This window comes from Salvia splendens, chromosome 9 (genome assembly GCF_004379255.2).
Source record: "Salvia splendens isolate huo1 chromosome 9, SspV2, whole genome shotgun sequence".
NCBI classification, from domain to species: Eukaryota; Viridiplantae; Streptophyta; class Magnoliopsida; order Lamiales; family Lamiaceae; genus Salvia; species Salvia splendens.
The window spans coordinates 21,034,237-21,054,836 of NC_056040.1; the positions used below are offsets into that span (position 1 = coordinate 21,034,237).

At 35.6% G+C, this 20,600-nt stretch overlaps 1 protein-coding gene across 1 annotated transcript; it reads left to right on the top strand.

Moving 5' to 3' along the window:
- Positions 1–962: 962 nt before the first annotated feature.
- On the top strand, positions 963–20,382 carry LOC121749034 (K(+) efflux antiporter 4-like). Its single transcript, XM_042143649.1, has 20 exons — positions 963–1,494; positions 2,145–2,188; positions 2,756–2,814; positions 2,963–3,041; positions 3,210–3,271; positions 3,361–3,436; positions 3,558–3,632; positions 3,750–3,821; positions 3,952–4,035; positions 4,497–4,565; positions 5,796–5,873; positions 6,065–6,153; positions 6,574–6,670; positions 6,740–6,793; positions 17,511–17,606; positions 18,689–18,877; positions 18,959–19,036; positions 19,240–19,284; positions 19,746–19,835; positions 19,930–20,382. Exons 1-20 carry the CDS (start codon positions 1,296–1,298, stop codon positions 20,002–20,004), a joined length of 1,710 nt encoding a protein of 569 aa, XP_041999583.1. The 5' UTR covers positions 963–1,295; the 3' UTR covers positions 20,005–20,382.
- The last annotated feature ends 218 nt before the right edge of the window (positions 20,383–20,600 follow it).

The window sequence follows — 20,600 nt, forward strand, 5'->3', positions numbered from 1 at the left end:
TTAGTGTTTCATGCTTAATCGGTTGTTTTGTCTTGTAAATGACATTGATTATTTGTGTGCAACAATTTTTGCATTATAGAAGGGCAAGATACTATTCAAGATTTTGTTATGCAGCGGTAGGAGATCCAAGACAACGTTCAATGCCAACACAATAAAATTTTTCTTCTTATGGAAGAGGTGAGATCACTACTTGCTACATTTCTCCCATTTTTAATGCTTGTTTGAAGATGATTAATTATTTGTTTCCTTCCCTGAAGTTGAGGAAGCTGAGAGTGCATCAACAGATTTAAAGCATGAAATTTGAGCCCGATGATGATAGTGAGCTGCCGGAAATACAATCATCGATTCCTTTTCTTTCTCATGTTGTAACTCTCCTGGATATTAGCTAATCATTATTCTTTAGTTTACTTGTTTGTTGAGGGATTTCCTTTTCCCGTTCAATTGTTATATTCTTTATCTTTTGATGTTGTCGTATATTATAAATGTGTTATACAACAGTAGCTAACTCGACTATACATCTCTTTGATTAGAACACAAGGACGCTGAATAATCTGCATTCGACAATATGGATGATTCGCTTGGCAGTGGGGTGGGGTGGAGTGAAGCATGAAAATAAGAAAAAGTTAACGGTGTTAGTGTTATTTGATGGAATGTACTAATTTAGAACACTAATTAAACTTTTTGTGTGATATATGTTAACTTAAAACTTTTTGTACTAATTTGAAACATTGATGAAACATTTTGTATATATGGTGTAATTACCCTGATAAATTCTGGACCACTCATTTAATAAAAATAAATGACTAATAATGCAATCTCAATTTTTAATTAGATTAAAAAATCTCAAATGATTACAGCCCCATAATCTAGAGATACTAATTCATAACCCCATAATCTAGAGATGCTAATTCATAAAATGCGGCATTACAACGAAATGAAAATGTATTATTAATATTACTGCAGAATAAACACACGATTCCATTGTAGCGATTTTGTATAACAAACCTTAAATTGGCGTTCCTTTGGAATTGAAAAAAGTGGCGCAAATTGTACACCTGGAACAGCCACCGCAGAAGACGGCGCGTCGATCACACGCACCGTGGGCCGCGTGGATCCAATCCCAACCTACTCTGTTTCGCAGATCTCAAGCGCCGAGTATCTGGGATGAGTAAAGTTGAGAAACTCCTTTTATGCAATTCACTCCACCTCCGCCGTCTCTGCTGACCTGCGCCGGGAGCCATTTATCTACCGCACTAATTTCTCCATCTCCACTTCCAACGGAGTAAATTCGAAAGATGCGGACATTTTTTGCGCTCCTCATTCTCTTCTATTTCTTTTTGTCGCCGCTCATCGCCGGCGACTCGATGCCTGAAATCGCCGGAGTTAACGCTACTGCCCTAAATGATACGTCCTTGCGAAAGGAAAATACTCTTGCTGATATGATTGATCACGCATTGGAGAAAGAGTTCAACGAGACTGATGAGCTCACCGACGGTTAGTGCAGATCTCTGATGATTGTACTCTCTGTTTCGCCTTGTTGTACTACATTGTCAATTAATCCTGCCTTTTATACCGTTTTGCTTTTCCTTCAATTTTGTGTTCTGTGTTGTGTAGATTAGGTTCCTCTGTGTTGCATGGACTAATAATAGAGTTTTTTTCCCCATTTCTGGCTTGTTTATTTTCATGCATTTAAGTCCTGTGATTATCTTCAAATATTCAGTGTCTGTGTATATTCTTTTGCAGTAGATTCGTGTTAAAAGAAATGCTGGTCAGAGGTTATTTTAAGGCTTAAAGTTCATGATATATTGATGTCAACATTTGAATAACAATTACAAAATATGTATAGCATATCCTAAAGTTTCAAATGAATATAGTGCAAATAAGTTCAAGGAGGTAGCAATGAAATTAATACAAGATGGAAACGTGACACTAGGCTTCTCTTTGACAGACTGGTTAAATCTTGGTTAGTTTGGTGATTGGGGAAAGTATATCACTGTTTGATGTTTGATGTTTGATGCTTGAATGATGTGTTTTTAATCGTTGGAGCTTATTTGAATCTCGTGAAGTAGGAATATGCATTTTTACTTGGAAGGGAACATATGACTTGAGTTTGTGATCACACTCTATCTTCTTGAAATTTGCAGTAAAAGATCACGGGAGCTTCAACAACAGTGTTAATGAACAGCAGGTTTCTTTCTTGCCTTATAATTTCTTCTTATGTTGGAACATGCTTATATTGAATTATTTATAAATTAAGATATACTTAGCTATTTGGTAAGGGTGAATGCCGTTAAATATTTTTTAAGTGCCTTCTTGAACTAATATTTGGTGAGCACTATATTTCTGGCATCTCGAGAATTAGAATTTTAGGTGCTTGGAGATATAATGAAAATCTGCGGCCAAAAGCTGATGTTTTATTTGCTTTTGCTTCGTGGGGATTTCAGATGATTATACCACTGTATACAATTAAGTTTGCTTTTACATAGCATTGAACTGCTCATGTTCTTTTGGAGTTAAAGCATAATACTCACGAGTTCAATGGTGTTTCGGTCATATGAATATGTGAGTTAAAACTTAAAAACAGTTTCAATCAAGTTCATTACTTCAAATATCTATTATCTAAACTTGACTAAACAATAAACATCAAGATTATTATGTAAAACATATTTTGTTTTCGAGTGTGCCCCCTTTCTTTTGCCTCCAATTTCAATTTGGTTGTCTCTACTGTCCCTACTGAAACTTCTAAAATTCTCAGGCAGTTCTGGAAACTGTTGCCAGGGTTAAGCCCAAGAAGAATGAGACAAAAGATGAAAAGTATGCTTCCCAAACCTGTATCCTCCAAATTCATTAGTCTGCTGTGTTCTGTTATTTTTTAGTACTGGAGTACTATTTTTTTATTTCCGTGACTATAGCAAATTTAAAGTTGGATTTTGGTTGATACTTTTTTCTGACTTTATATTAGGTCATTTCAGTTCCATGATGTTTTCACTCTTGATGCTGAGAATCAACCTGAAGAGACTCCAACCTTGATAGATAGCAAGGTACTTTTTTTAAAAAAAAATTCAGCGGCTATTAGTTTCATTTGAAACTCCAACATTTGTTAAGTTTGTTGCTCTGGGGTTGCAGTAAATTTATTTTCAATAATTGCAAGTTCTGCTTTCTAGAAATGTTTGAGGTAGATATTTCCAGCCATTGAAAATTATGTGCAGGACAATGTCTTCATTATGTCCAATCGCAAGTCGAAATTTCCTATCTTACAATTGGACCTAAGGTTAGATATCTGAGTTTCTCCCCAAGGTACCCATACTCGTCATTTAAATCTTATATAAGCAATCTAATATTATTTTTTTTGGTCCACAGGTTCATATCTGATCTAGTTGTAGTAATTGTTTCTGCAACTTGTGGTGGAATTGCCTTTGCTTGTGCTGGACAACCAGTAAGCTTCCCAATAGACTTTATGCTATTTTTTCTGATCTTGGAAACTTTTTATCCATCGATTCTCCGGTGTATTGCTGATTTCTGTATTTCTGTGATGATCTGCAATTTTAACCTCGCAGGTTATAACTGGATATTTACTAGCAGGATCCCTTATAGGACCTGGAGGTTTTAGTATTGTCAGTGAAATGGTTCAAGTATGTTGCTATTTGCACCACCTTTATGTTTGAGCATAATATTATTGCATCTTTGCTGTTTTCTTACTCCTGTAAGAATGTGACCTCGTTCTAACTGCTCATAGTATGTTCCTGCAGGTTGAAACAGTGGCACAGTTTGGAGTTATTTTTCTTCTTTTTGCATTGGGGCTAGAATTCTCAGTTGTGAAGGTTGGTTGTGTTATTACTTATTATCTAAATTTACATGTTCTCTCTTGCTATTAGGTGATGTTAGGAAAATGCAATGGAAAAAGAAATTGAAACGTTGAAAGATTGATAGCAAATTTAACTGATAATGCAGATTCGTGTTGTGCGAGCAGTTGCTTTCTTCGGCGGGTTGCTTCAAATACTTCTGTTTATGTGTTTGTGTGGAATAACAGCCTTGGTATCCTCTCTATTCCCCGTTTCTTATATTTGTGCACCTTTGCAATCACAACTCTGTTATACGAAATGTTGAATGAAGCTAACTTCCTTAGATATTATTGACTTTCGTTATCACTATATATATAAAGGTATTAAGGTATTGATGTAAACTGGAAAATTTTAATTGATTAAATCATTAGCTGTATGTTAAGAATTTAATTTTACTATGGAGGTTCATTTTGTGATGCTAGGAGTTGTATGGGAAAATACAGATACAGAATCATGGTTCACCTTGTCCTTCCATAGTTCCATATCATTAGTGATAACCTTTAACATTCAAAGGATGTCATTCACCTGATCTATGGGATTTCCTTTATGGTCCAGTGCTATTCATGAAATAATCTTTTCGTGTCTATTCATTTCATTTTGTCTTGTCCTTTCATTTTATTTACTTTTTAATATGTATAAGTAATATATTTGCAGTTATGTGGTGGGGAAGCATCTGAAGGTGTCTTTGTTGGTGTGTTCCTCTCAATGTCTTCAACAGCAGTGGTACAACCTCCATCTGATTTTGTAATCTTGAGCCTAATTTAATTTGTGAGGTTTAAGATGATTCAGCTACGGAGTTTTAATTTTGAGTCCTTTTTCCTCTCTATGGTTTAAAACACTAGTTTGGGGAATAATTCCTTTCAAGCTCTCTGAAGCTCATAATAGTAATTTCTTTTCTCGCTAATAGTACCAATCTTGAAGCTATATTTCAAGGTAAAAGAACCAAATATTTTATATGCATTTTCAATCACAATCACATGACTCCTCAAAGGCCAGGGTTTAGATTCTCTCCCAGAGAAAATAATCAGAATATGGATATGAAGAGATTAACTTCATTTTGGAATTTGGAGGAAGCTGTCACTATGTTTTGATGTCGGAAGTAGAGTTGACTTTTATAATGTGCTTAAAGGAATCTTCATCTTCTTACTGACATTAGGCGAGGGAATTACAAATATTCATGTACTCCCATTAAAGATGACTCACTTTCCTTTTTAGTTTGTCCCAGCCAAGATGACCCATTTTTATAAATGGAAACACCTTTATCTCTACTTTATTCCCTCTCTCTTACTTTACTCTCTCCACTCAACACACAAAATAAAACTGCATAAAACTCCGTGCCGCCCAAGGATGGGGTCATCTTCCTTGGGATGGAGGGAGTACTTTCTTAAACGCAGTAATGAATCTTTATAAGAGGTCTATGTTATTGTACATGGTTATTCCTCCCACTGGTTAGCTTCATAGACACTGTAAGGCACCTTTAAAAGGGATCCATGTTCCCATACAAAGTAATTCCCTTAACTATTTTCCTCAGAGTATACCAAGACATCGCTGCTGCAATCAGATGACATCTTCTGATGATACAAATATCCAATTTATGCCTCTAGTTCCTGATGAATATGGATTTTGTCTTATTGAGTTCAAAGATATTGTGGCTGTATACGGTGGAAACAGGATATTTTGCATCACCAAAATTTTCCATACCAAACCATTTATTTTGCACCAAGGACACGAACCAATGAAGATAGAGTGCTCTTAGTACTTCCATTCTGATAAGAAAGTTTCACTTTTTTACATACATGGGTATGTGTATTAATAATGAGTGTGTGGTTGCTGTCTATTTTCACCTTAAAGAATCTGGACAACATTGTATGACTCGTGCCATGCATAAAAAAGAACTCATGTCTTTCTTCTGCCAATCGCTTAATTCAAGCTGATGCAATATCCTGCTTGCAGGTTTTGAAATTCTTGATGGAAAAGAATAGTATCAATACATTATATGGGCAGGTTACTGTTGGAACCCTTGTTCTGCAGGTTTGTCTCTGCTTAAGATTATTCCTTTGATGCATCTATGCATTTAAATTTGAAGCCTAAATTCTCTAAAATCTGATCATTTCACATAACCATAATACTGACAGAATTTCATAACATTTCTTGTAATTAAGTCCATATTTTGCAACGAGTTTTGCTTTGTGAAATTCTGAAAGATCCCTCTGGTTTACCAGGACTGTACTGTGGGTTTGCTATTTGCTCTTCTCCCTATCCTTGGTGGTACTTCTGGTGCTCTCCAAGGAATCGTTTCCATGACAAAACTGTAAGACAATAGACCATAGAGAATGAATTTTCGTGTTTCAGTGACTTGCATGCAATATAGATATATAATTCTATGTCTTTAATTATGCATTAATGATACTTATACTTGCAACAACTTCTGGAACTGATATGCTGAAAAGATTTTAGTTGGCAATGAGTAAGAAAATGATGAAGCTTCCTTCAGATGTTCTATCATTCCCACCATTATATACTCCGTATTTATCAAAAATATTAAATACTATCAGCTGTGAGTGATTAAATCTAACAAATTCTTACTCTTTCTGACTTCTGTGGCAAGGTTATGCTTAGTGTTTAGACTATTTTTTGTAGTTCTTAGAAACACTTGGAAGCCTTTATGAAACCGGGTTTTCTTTTCAATGATCTATATTATCATTTATGGGACCCTACTTTCCATGTACAGGTTGGTGGTGTTGGTTACATTCCTGACCATATTGGCAATATTGTCCCGCACTCTTATACCTCGGTTACTGAAGTTGATGATTAGTCTATCATCACAGGTGCCTTTGCGTTTGAGAAAATGTGTTGCATGCACATTGTTCTGATATTTGACTTAGTCTCCTTTGCAGACTAATGAACTCTACCAATTGACATCTGTTGCGCTCTGCTTGCTTGTTGCTTGGGTTAGTTGCACTTCCCAATTTGTCTTGTTTGACTACTTATTGGCGTTTGGAACTTTTATTTGATCAAGTTATTTTCTTCTGTGATCTGTATACAATTCTAGTACTCCCTTCGTCCCACAAGAATATGCACTCTTTGTAGGAATATATGTAGGTTTTTAAAGAGATTGAATACTTGGATAATTTAGAATCGTGTGAAAAACACTTTCAGATCAAGTATTTTGTGGATACAAAATCTATGATCGGATAAGACTAAATTCATCTATATCTTTTAGTTTAGAATTTCTGTTTATATTTATACACAACACTACAGAATTAACTGCCACGACAGTTAATTTAACCGCCAAAATGGGTAACTGTTTTGTGCAGTTTTGGCGCTAATGACAAACTGTTATTAACTGCCAAACAGTTAACGTCATTTAAATGTATAACAGAATTATGAAATACTGAGTTTCATAATAACCTTAATACATTTAATACCAGCAAATCATATCATTAATATATTATAAAGTATTTAGTAATACTTTCATATAATACACTAAAATTCCAACATTCCTCCCCCATTTTAGTGTTACCATAAAACAAAACAGAAAATAAAATTGTGCATAAATGAAAATATCCTAAGGATTGAATTTTCATCTTAGCATGTTAATATACAAATATTCGAATATAAGAGTGTTCTGAGAATTGAACTCTTATTATTACATTGAATATCAGATTTAACATACACACAATTTTCAAACTAAAATCTAAACATGACACTTATTTAAAACAAGTCTAGTGTCCTTATCCTTCAATGAACATGTATAAAGCTAAGTCCAAAGCTTTACTGGAACAACTTGGATTCCATGTTCATATAGGTAATCTTTTCATCTTGTTCTGCCAAAACACTTGTCAAAAGATTATTAAGAAGTGAAACTTCAACCTTAGTTATGCTGACAGTTGTAAACACATACCTTGAGTGATTAAACATGTGTCAAATCCTACTGTTTGGCTTTCCACATTGAATTTCACATTTAACATTTAGTTAAAAGGAAATTGGGTATCCAAACATTAGAATTATATGAACTTTAAACCCACCCTTTTAGCAGACTTGTGCACTAAGTCTCTTGCTAAACCCTTGGTTAGATGATCTGCCAGATTTTGTTGAGTCCCAACAAATTCTACTGATATCACACCATTCGTGATCAATTCCCTAACCATGCTATGTCTAACACCTAAATGTCTAGACTTGCCATTGCAAACTTGACTATATACCTTAGCCAATGTAGCAGCACTATCACACCTCATGGATATAGGTGAGATAGGTTTTGGCCACAGAGGAATTTCATAGATTAAATTCCTTAACCACTCAGCCTCTTTGCCTGCTGCTGCTAATGCAACAAATTCAGACTCCATGGTTGAATTTGTTATGCATGTTTGCTTCTTTGATGCCCAAGAGATTGCTCCTCCTCCAAGTAGAAATATCCATCCACTTGTTGAGGAATGATCTTCTAAGTTAGTAATCCAACTAGCATCCGAATATCCTTCTAAAACAGACGGAAATTCATTGTAAGCCAAGCAATAATTCTGTGTTCCTTTCAAATACTTAAACACCCTCCTTATGGCCTGCCAGTGATGAATGCTAGGATTATGAGTATACCTACTCAATTTTCCCACTGCAAATGCAATATCAGGCCTTGTACTAATCATTGCATACATCAGACAGCCAATGGCCTTTGAGTATTCCAATTGCGAAATTGCATTGCCTTTGTTTGGCAATAATTTGATATTGGGATCAATAGGAGTACTAACGGGTGCACAGTCACCATGATTGAATTTCTTCAACACCTTCTCAATATAGTGAGATTGAGAGATAGAAATCTCCTTAGAGGAATTTCTTTTGATCCTAATTCCCAAAATGACCTCTGCCTCTCCTAAGTCTTTCATAGAAAACTTAGAAGATAGAAAATCTTTGGTTTGATCAATCTGATCTTGACTGGTTCCAAAGATGAGCATGTCGTCAACATAAAGACAAATGATGACCCCATTTCCTGATTTGTCAAATCTGGAATAAACACATTTATCTGCTTGATTCAGTGTGAATCCATTTGATAAAACAGTGTCATCAAACTTTTGATGCCATTGCTTAGGTGCTTGTTTCAATCCATACAAGGATTTTACCAATTTGCACACTTTGTATTCATTACCAGGAAGTATAAATCCTTCAGGCTGTTTCATGTAGACTTCTTCATTCAAGTCTCCATTTAAAAATGTTGTCTTTACATCCATTTGATGGATTAAAAGTTTATGAATAGCAGCCATAGCTACTAGCAGCCTTATGGTTGAAATCCTAGCCACAGGTGCATAGGTGTCAAAATAATCTATGCCCTCCTTTTGTCTAAAACCTTGAATCACAAGCCTTGCCTTGAATTTATCAATTGACCCATCAGTTTTCATTTTCTTCTTGAAAATCCATTTACATCCCAGAGGTTTACAACCAAGGGGTAAATCAGTCAATTCCCATGTGTTATTTTGTAGAATGGAATCCATTTCATCATCAATGGCTTCCTTCCAAAATGACACATCTCTAGAATTCATAGCTTCATTGAATGTCTTAGGATCTTCTTCTATGTTGAAACAATAGAAGTACTGAGATTGAATCTCATCTCTCGATCCTTCAATCAAATGGAGCTGAAAATTTCCATCCATGCCCACAGGTTTCCTTGGTCTTACACTTCTTCTTACCCAATGCTGAGTAGAAGGTTCATCAGAATCTTGTTGATCATTCAACATTCTGTTTTCTTGAATTGGGTTTAAATCCTTAGGTCTTGAAATAGAAGTGAATCTATTTTCATCAAATATAGCATCTCTGGATTCCATAACAGAATTCACAGAAACAGCTTTGTTTGGTTCTAGGACAAAGAACCTATAAGCTTTAGAATGTTGTGCATATCCAATGAAAATGCAGTCAATTCCTTTTTCACCTAAGGTTTTTCTTTTAGGATCATTTAACCTGACCACAGCCCTGCAGCCCCAAACCTTAAAGTAACTCAGGTTTGGAGGTTTTCCAAACCATAATTCATAGGGAGTTGCCTTACTTTTCTTGTTTGGTACCCTATTTAAAATGTAACAGGCTGTTAACATAGCTTCTCCCCAAAATCCTTCATTTAAACCAGAATAAGAAAGCATAGAGTTTACCATTTCCTTTAGCACTCTATTTTTCCTTTCTGAAATTCCATTTTGTTGTGGGGTATATGGGGCTGTTACTTGATGTATTATTCCAACTGATTGAAAGTATTCAGTGTCATAATACTCACCTCCCCTATCTGATCTAAACACTTTAATCATCTCACCCTTTTGGAGTTCAACCTCTGTTTTGTATATCTTAAATTTGTCCAAAGCCTCATCTTTGGTGTTTAGAAGATATACATAACAGTACCTAGTTGAATCATCTATGAAAGTAATGACATACCTTTTATTTCCCATAGATGGGGTTGAGTGAAAGTCACATAAATCACTGTGGATTAATTGCAAAGGTTTAGATTCCCTAACAACATCCTTAAATGGGAGCCTGGTTATTTTGGTTAACATGCATGTTTTACATCTGTCATTGTTGACAGTAAATGCAGGAATAAGACTGTTTTTGGACATTTCTACAATTCTTTTATAGTGCACATGTCCTAGTCTTTCATGCCAAAGCTTAGAGTTTGGAGAATTACTAGAAGTGATGACAAGGGCATTTTTGTCTTTAAATGGTAAATTAAGATTCAGCCTAAACATTCCATCACATAAATATCCAAAGCCAACAAATACACCATGCTTAGATAATACATATTTATTAGATTCAATAACTTGTTTATATCCAAGGTTATTTAGAACCGGACTAGACAGCAAGTTTTTCCTAACATTAGGTACATACAATACATTTCTTAACAGTAAACAGTTTCCAGAAGTAAATACTATCTTAATATTTCCTATTCCTTCAATTGATTCAGAAGTCCTGTTGCCCATTCTAACTTCAGACCCATCCACATTAGTTTGCAATGATGTGAACCACCTTCTATCCTTGCAAACATGACTTGTGGCCCCTGAATCAACCCACCAATTGTTCTCATCATCCTGCAAATAAGTTGCAGTTGATGTTTCAGAAATTTGGTTTAAATTAGGAATATTAAGATAAGGTAAAACCATACCCTTTTGTGCATCCGGATCTTGTGATCCAGAGTTGTCAGGTTTGGTTCTACTAGAACTTGCACCATTCTTCTTGTTCTTTTTACCACTTCTGCAGTCCTTCTTAAAGTGACCCTCCTTTCCACATTTCCAACAAGTAAATTTGGATTTCTTGTTTGTGTAATTGTCACCAAAGTTGCCCTTTCTTTTACCTTTGGACTTGTTACCAGTATCCATCATGTTAACAGATGGATTAACAGCCACACCCTTATCTTTGGGTTTTCCTTTCTCTTGATTCCTTAAGGATTCTTCAATTCTGAGATGGCTGCCCAATTGGACCAAGGAAAGTTCTTCCTTTTGATGTTTAAGGGTGTGTTTAAAGTCCCTCCAAGATGGGGGCAGTTTGTCAATCACACTGGAAACAGAAATGGATTCATCCATTTTCATGTGGTGTTGTTCAAACTGTCCCAGAATCCGGAGTAGTTCATTGTATTGTTCCATAACTGGCCTTGAGTCTATCATTTTGTAGTTATTGAAATCACTTACAAGGAATTTCCGGCTTGAAGCATCTTCAGCCATGTATTTGGCTTCCAAAGAATCCCAAAGTTCCTTGGCAGATTCTGCATTTTGATAGATGTCGAACAGGGAATCATTCATACCAGTCAAGATGTGCCCTAAGCATGTGTAGTCATCAGTTTCCCACTTCTTTCTCCTTCTGGTCTGTTCCAGGGTTTCTTCTTCTCCTTCATTAGACACAGGCATCGGGGTACTCAGAACATACACCACCTTCATTGATGTCAGAAAGAAGTGCATCTTTTTCTGCCATCTTCTGAAATCTACCCCTTCAAACTTGTCGAGTCTTGTGATTCTGGATGCCATGTCTCTCACAGTTTCTCCTCCAGTCATCTTGTACAATTTACTTGATCTTTGTAGGAATATATGTAGGTTTTTAAAGAGATTGAATACTTGGATAATTTAGAATCGTGTGAAAAACACTTTCAGATCAAGTATTTTGTGGATACAAAATCTATGATCGGATAAGACTAAATTCATCTATATCTTTTAGTTTAGAATTTCTGTTTATATTTATACACAACACTACAGAATTAACTGCCACGACAGTTAATTTAACCGCCAAAATGGGTAACTGTTTTGTGCAGTTTTGGCGCTAATGACAAACTGTTATTAACTGCCAAACAGTTAACGTCATTTAAATGTATAACAGAATTATGAAATACTGAGTTTCATAATAACCTTAATACATTTAATACCAGCAAATCATATCATTAATATATTATAAAGTATTTAGTAATACTTTCATATAATACACTAAAATTCCAACATTCCTCCCCCATTTTAGTGTTACCATAAAACAAAACAGAAAATAAAATTGTGCATAAATGAAAATATCCTAAGGATTGAATTTTCATCTTAGCATGTTAATATACAAATATTCGAATATAAGAGTGTTCTGAGAATTGAACTCTTATTATTACATTGAATATCAGATTTAACATACACACAATTTTCAAACTAAAATCTAAACATGACACTTATTTAAAACAAGTCTAGTGTCCTTATCCTTCAATGAACATGTATAAAGCTAAGTCCAAAGCTTTACTGGAACAACTTGGATTCCATGTTCATATAGGTAATCTTTTCATCTTGTTCTGCCAAAACACTTGTCAAAAGATTATTAAGAAGTGAAACTTCAACCTTAGTTATGCTGACAGTTGTAAACACATACCTTGAGTGATTAAACATGTGTCAAATCCTACTGTTTGGCTTTCCACATTGAATTTCACATTTAACATTTAGTTAAAAGGAAATTGGGTATCCAAACATTAGAATTATATGAACTTTAAACCCACCCTTTTAGCAGACTTGTGCACTAAGTCTCTTGCTAAACCCTTGGTTAGATGATCTGCCAGATTTTGTTGAGTCCCAACAAATTCTACTGATATCACACCATTCGTGATCAATTCCCTAACCATGCTATGTCTAACACCTAAATGTCTAGACTTGCCATTGCAAACTTGACTATATACCTTAGCCAATGTAGCAGCACTATCACACCTCATGGATATAGGTGAGATAGGTTTTGGCCACAGAGGAATTTCATAGATTAAATTCCTTAACCACTCAGCCTCTTTGCCTGCTGCTGCTAATGCAACAAATTCAGACTCCATGGTTGAATTTGTTATGCATGTTTGCTTCTTTGATGCCCAAGAGATTGCTCCTCCTCCAAGTAGAAATATCCATCCACTTGTTGAGGAATGATCTTCTAAGTTAGTAATCCAACTAGCATCCGAATATCCTTCTAAAACAGACGGAAATTCATTGTAAGCCAAGCAATAATTCTGTGTTCCTTTCAAATACTTAAACACCCTCCTTATGGCCTGCCAGTGATGAATGCTAGGATTATGAGTATACCTACTCAATTTTCCCACTGCAAATGCAATATCAGGCCTTGTACTAATCATTGCATACATCAGACAGCCAATGGCCTTTGAGTATTCCAATTGCGAAATTGCATTGCCTTTGTTTGGCAATAATTTGATATTGGGATCAATAGGAGTACTAACGGGTGCACAGTCACCATGATTGAATTTCTTCAACACCTTCTCAATATAGTGAGATTGAGAGATAGAAATCTCCTTAGAGGAATTTCTTTTGATCCTAATTCCCAAAATGACCTCTGCCTCTCCTAAGTCTTTCATAGAAAACTTAGAAGATAGAAAATCTTTGGTTTGATCAATCTGATCTTGACTGGTTCCAAAGATGAGCATGTCGTCAACATAAAGACAAATGATGACCCCATTTCCTGATTTGTCAAATCTGGAATAAACACATTTATCTGCTTGATTCAGTGTGAATCCATTTGATAAAACAGTGTCATCAAACTTTTGATGCCATTGCTTAGGTGCTTGTTTCAATCCATACAAGGATTTTACCAATTTGCACACTTTGTATTCATTACCAGGAAGTATAAATCCTTCAGGCTGTTTCATGTAGACTTCTTCATTCAAGTCTCCATTTAAAAATGCTGTCTTTACATCCATTTGATGGATTAAAAGTTTATGAATAGCAGCCATAGCTACTAGCAGCCTTATGGTTGAAATCCTAGCCACAGGTGCATAGGTGTCAAAATAATCTATGCCCTCCTTTTGTCTAAAACCTTGAATCACAAGCCTTGCCTTGAATTTATCAATTGACCCATCAGTTTTCATTTTCTTCTTGAAAATCCATTTACATCCCAGAGGTTTACAACCAAGGGGTAAATCAGTCAATTCCCATGTGTTATTTTGTAGAATGGAATCCATTTCATCATCAATGGCTTCCTTCCAAAATGACACATCTCTAGAATTCATAGCTTCATTGAATGTCTTAGGATCTTCTTCTATGTTGAAACAATAGAAGTACTGAGATTGAATCTCATCTCTCGATCCTTCAATCAAATGGAGCTGAAAATTTCCATCCATGCCCACAGGTTTCCTTGGTCTTACACTTCTTCTTACCCAATGCTGAGTAGAAGGTTCATCAGAATCTTGTTGATCATTCAACATTCTGTTTTCTTGAATTGGGTTTAAATCCTTAGGTCTTGAAATAGAAGTGAATCTATTTTCATCAAATATAGCATCTCTGGATTCCATAACAGAATTCACAGAAACAGCTTTGTTTGGTTCTAGGACAAAGAACCTATAAGCTTTAGAATGTTGTGCATATCCAATGAAAATGCAGTCAATTCCTTTTTCACCTAAGGTTTTTCTTTTAGGATCATTTAACCTGACCACAGCCCTGCAGCCCCAAACCTTAAAGTAACTCAGGTTTGGAGGTTTTCCAAACCATAATTCATAGGGAGTTGCCTTACTTTTCTTGTTTGGTACCCTATTTAAAATGTAACAGGCTGTTAACATAGCTTCTCCCCAAAATCCTTCATTTAAACCAGAATAAGAAAGCATAGAGTTTACCATTTCCTTTAGCACTCTATTTTTCCTTTCTGAAATTCCATTTTGTTGTGGGGTATATGGGGCTGTTACTTGATGTATTATTCCAACTGATTGAAAGTATTCAGTGTCATAATACTCACCTCCCCTATCTGATCTAAACACTTTAATCATCTCACCCTTTTGGAGTTCAACCTCTGTTTTGTATATCTTAAATTTGTCCAAAGCCTCATCTTTGGTGTTTAGAAGATATACATAACAGTACCTAGTTGAATCATCTATGAAAGTAATGACATACCTTTTATTTCCCATAGATGGGGTTGAGTGAAAGTCACATAAATCACTGTGGATTAATTGCAAAGGTTTAGATTCCCTAACAACATCCTTAAATGGGAGCCTGGTTATTTTGGTTAACATGCATGTTTTACATCTGTCATTGTTGACAGTAAATGCAGGAATAAGACTGTTTTTGGACATTTCTACAATTCTTTTATAGTGCACATGTCCTAGTCTTTCATGCCAAAGCTTAGAGTTTGGAGAATTACTAGAAGTGATGACAAGGGCATTTTTGTCTTTAAATGGTAAATTAAGATTCAGCCTAAACATTCCATCACATAAATATCCAAAGCCAACAAATACACCATGCTTAGATAATACATATTTATTAGATTCAATAACTTGTTTATATCCAAGGTTATTTAGAACCGGACTAGACAGCAAGTTTTTCCTAACATTAGGTACATACAATACATTTCTTAACAGTAAACAGTTTCCAGAAGTAAATACTATCTTAATATTTCCTATTCCTTCAATTGATTCAGAAGTCCTGTTGCCCATTCTAACTTCAGACCCATCCACATTAGTTTGCAATGATGTGAACCACCTTCTATCCTTGCAAACATGACTTGTGGCCCCTGAATCAACCCACCAATTGTTCTCATCATCCTGCAAATAAGTTGCAGTTGATGTTTCAGAAATTTGGTTTAAATTAGGAATATTAAGATAAGGTAAAACCATACCCTTTTGTGCATCCGGATCTTGTGATCCAGAGTTGTCAGGTTTGGTTCTACTAGAACTTGCACCATTCTTCTTGTTCTTTTTACCACTTCTGCAGTCCTTCTTAAAGTGACCCTCCTTTCCACATTTCCAACAAGTAAATTTGGATTTCTTGTTTGTGTAATTGTCACCAAAGTTGCCCTTTCTTTTACCTTTGGACTTGTTACCAGTATCCATCATGTTAACAGATGGATTAACAGCCACACCCTTATCTTTGGGTTTTCCTTTCTCTTGATTCCTTAAGGATTCTTCAATTCTGAGATGGCTGCCCAATTGGACCAAGGAAAGTTCTTCCTTTTGATGTTTAAGGGTGTGTTTAAAGTCCCTCCAAGATGGGGGCAGTTTGTCAATCACACTGGAAACAGAAATGGATTCATCCATTTTCATGTGGTGTTGTTCAAACTGTCCCAGAATCCGGAGTAGTTCATTGTATTGTTCCATAACTGGCCTTGAGTCTATCATTTTGTAGTTATTGAAATCACTTACAAGGAATTTCCGGCTTGAAGCATCTTCAGCCATGTATTTGGCTTCCAAAGAATCCCAAAGTTCCTTGGCAGATTCTGCATTTTGATAGATGTCGAACAGGGAATCATTCATACCAGTCAAGATGTGCCCTAAGCATGTGTAGTCATCAGTTTCCCACTTCTTTCTCCTTCTGGTCTGTTCCAGGGTTTCTTCTTCTCCTTCATTAGACACAGGCATCGGGGTACTCAGAACATACACCACCTTCATTGATGTCAGAAAGAAGTGCATCTTTTTCTGCCATCTTCTGAAATCTACCCCTTCAAACTTGTCGAGTCTTGTGATTCTGGATGCCATGTCTCTCACAGTTTCTCCTCCAGTCATCTTGTACAATTTACTTGATCTTTGTAGGAATATATGTAGGTTTTTAAAGAGATTGAATACTTGGATAATTTAGAATCGTGTGAAAAACACTTTCAGATCAAGTATTTTGTGGATACAAAATCTATGATCGGATAAGACTAAATTCATCTATATCTTTTAGTTTAGAATTTCTGTTTATATTTATACACAACACTACAGAATTAACTGCCACGACAGTTAATTTAACCGCCAAAATGGGTAACTGTTTTGTGCAGTTTTGGCGCTAATGACAAACTGTTATTAACTGCCAAACAGTTAACGTCATTTAAATGTATAACAGAATTATGAAATACTGAGTTTCATAATAACCTTAATACATTTAATACCAGCAAATCATATCATTAATATATTATAAAGTATTTAGTAATACTTTCATATAATACACTAAAATTCCAACACTCTTTCCTTTTTAGCCCTCCCACAAGAATATGCACTCTCTCTAATGAGGTGGGACCCATTCTCCACTAGCAATATTTTAATTACTTTTTCTCTCTACCTCTCTCTTACTTTACCAATTTTACATTAAAACTCATGTTGAACCCAAAGTGCATATTCTTTAGGGACGGAGGGAGTATATTCAATTTGTCTCCTTTCAAAATCTAGTTACTAGTCCAGACAATGTGCCTTTTGACTGCAAAGTTATTGAATAAATGCATGTAATGTAAACTATATTGTTCCAGTGTAGCGATAAGTTGGGTCTGAGTCTTGAGTTAGGATCCTTTGCTGCGGGACTGATGATATCAACAACTGATCATGCTCATCATACTCTGGAACAGGTATGGCTTCACTATTATTGCATGGTATTCTATTCTACCATATATATCTTCCTGTGTGTTTGTCTCTCTCTCTCTCTCTCACACACACACACACAGAGCTAATGTGGTATTGATTGATTACTAAACTGGAATTTCCTCTATGGTTGCTTCTGTTACAAATTTATTTCTTATTTTTATTGAGTCCGTTACCTTTCTTCTTTTCATACATTTTCTATTATCTGGGAGGAAGACTTGAATTTCAAGTTTTATTAATATACATGGAAATGGTTAGGTCTTAGACTTAGGTGTGTGGTTGGTGAAATTTTGGATTTGTTTATTCTGCTGTAGGTGATGAGTGCATGATTCTAATTGTTTTATGAAATTAGTTTTTAAAGCTCCAACACTCTTTTCGATAAAATGATGTTTTCGATGGTAGAGATGCACACATGCCTTTTGCCAAGGTATGGTGATATGACCTTCAGGGTAGCTAAATTTGGAGTTCTGCTGTCTAGCCATTTCTCTCTTTCAACTGTGCTAGGCATAACTCTCTTTGAATTGTGCTAATTGCTTTAATCTGTTTGAAGATATTATTTCCTTTTCTTCCTGAAAGAAGAGTGCCAACAAGCTTTTTCCCTTAGGTTTAGAACTTAGCACCGACTGGAAATAGGACTAAGTGCTGAGTGGCCATATAACTATTACTACAATTTGACTTCCTATAGTATAGTACTAAATTACAAGATTGAGTGAGAGAAAGTTGCACTTTTTTCCTTTTTTTCTCAGAAGTCTGACTGAGGCCATTGAGGTTGTCTTGCGCCTAATTTTTAACGTCAACCTAATTATCGATCTGTTGCTGCTCTTTTGTATTGGAGATCGTCCAATGGGTCTATCATGAGATTATTTTAGATTTTTAGACAGTTATCCTGCAAGAACATAACTTGCTATTCGAATATTTAGTGTGTATGATCCCCTAGCTTTATGGGTCATTAAGCTAACTCGTTCATGTTTCCTCAGCTCCAACTGTTGTCATGTGGGATCTTGGTACCAGATTGTGCTCTTACTTGTCACTATGCAGAATTTCTTCAATCTGACTCTTTATTTTGTAGGTGGAGCCGATCCGGAACTTTTTTGCTGCCCTTTTTCTAGCCAGTATTGGAATGCTAATTCATGTCCAGTTTCTCTGGAATCACATTGATATATTGCTGGCAGCTGTTATCTTGGTGATTATTATCAAAACAATTGTGTTCAGTTTGGTCGTGAGAGGATTTGGCTACAACAACAAGACTTCCCTTCTTGTATGCAACTTTCTAGTGTTAATTTTTCAAATGTTGGTAATCTTTGTTTGACTTGCAAAATTTTGTCATATGCATGTGCAGGTTGGGATGTCTCTTGCACAAATTGGAGAATTTGCTTTTGTTCTTCTTAGTCGAGCGTCTAACCTCAAGTTGATCGAGGTGTTTCTTTATTTCTGAGTTTTTCTTAATTGTGAAGTGTCATATCCATTATATGCTAACTTTGAACTATTTTGTCCTTTTCTTATAAGAAATTGGTGATCTATTGCTCAATACTCTTAAGTATTATCAACTTTCGATGAAAGCCTGATTTTGTTATATTGTCCTTCGTTTGAGCCACCACTAACATAGGTGATGAATTACAGGGTAAACTATACATGCTGCTTCTTGGGACAACAGCACTCAGTCTGGTATGCTAGACTTTTTAGCTGTGTGCCTTGGCAATATCCCATGTAGCGTATTTCTTCTCATTCATAGACAAATGTGATCTGTTAGGGTCTCTACTGCTCATTAAGATTCATGTTTTCCATTGCCTTTGATATGTCATGGAACACTTCACATAATTTTTCAAGCATATGTTATGCTTATATCTGGCATATCTGCTTAACATAGCTTACATATGGTTGCATTGACTTAGATCATGGCATAACAATATTTATTCATATGAAATGGATAAAAGTAGTCCAAGAACTTGTATTAATTTAGAAGTCTCTGGAAAATGCAATATCCAATTTGTTGATCCTCTAGTCAAGCAAGTAGAGGCATGGTTTTCATGGGTGTATTTTGCACTTACTCTTCTAGATACATTGTTTATTAGTTTTTCCAATTATGTCCGCAATTGCTTTCTTCATCTTAAAAATATTATGCACAGGTGACTACACCATTACTGTTTAAGCTAATACCTGCCGTAGTACATCTTGGAGTGCTATTACGGTGGTTTTCTTCTGATTCCACCTATGAGGTACTGTATTACAGAAACCACACTACTGATCCATCACATTGTACACAGTTTCCATAGAGTTTATGGGTTTGTTGAATATGATTTTTGGTTCCAGATTAGAGGAGAGAGTTTGCGCGCGGACAGTGCTAAGCATATATCTTTGATGGTCCACAGCTCTCATGATTCTTGATAATAAATACAGTACCATATATGTATGAGCCAGAAGTGCAAATATCAGACTTGACCTGATGGATGGTCTCTTCTTGTTGGGGGACAGGTGATTAAGAGTGCAAAGGAGGTCGACTGACTCCACTGCCCCCTCCCGCGTCTGCCATGCTTTTTTCTACCGAGATTTCTCACATACGGCCGGAACCTTTTTTTCACAGTTTGTTGTTAATGCGGCAGGTGTTTATACAATTTTCTGAAAGCATGTCCATATATCAATTCGTTTATTATTTTAACTAGCCACACTACATTACAACTGGAAATTATTAATCAGCAGCTTGTAAAGGGGATATAGCTGTGCATTTTGTACTATAATTATTAAATGTATAGTTCTCTTTCTAAATTTGCTGCTATTACAATATTCATTTCATTATCAAATATTCATTTCATTACCAAATTAATACAATATTCCTTTATTACATCAAATATTCTCACCATCTCCATGATGCTACATTCTAGATAACTTTGCTTCCATCCCATGCCTTTCAAAGCCTACTCTTCTTCTTCTTTAAAGAGAAGGTCTTGCACAGAGCTGAACCGATGTTTAGTTATTAGAACCCT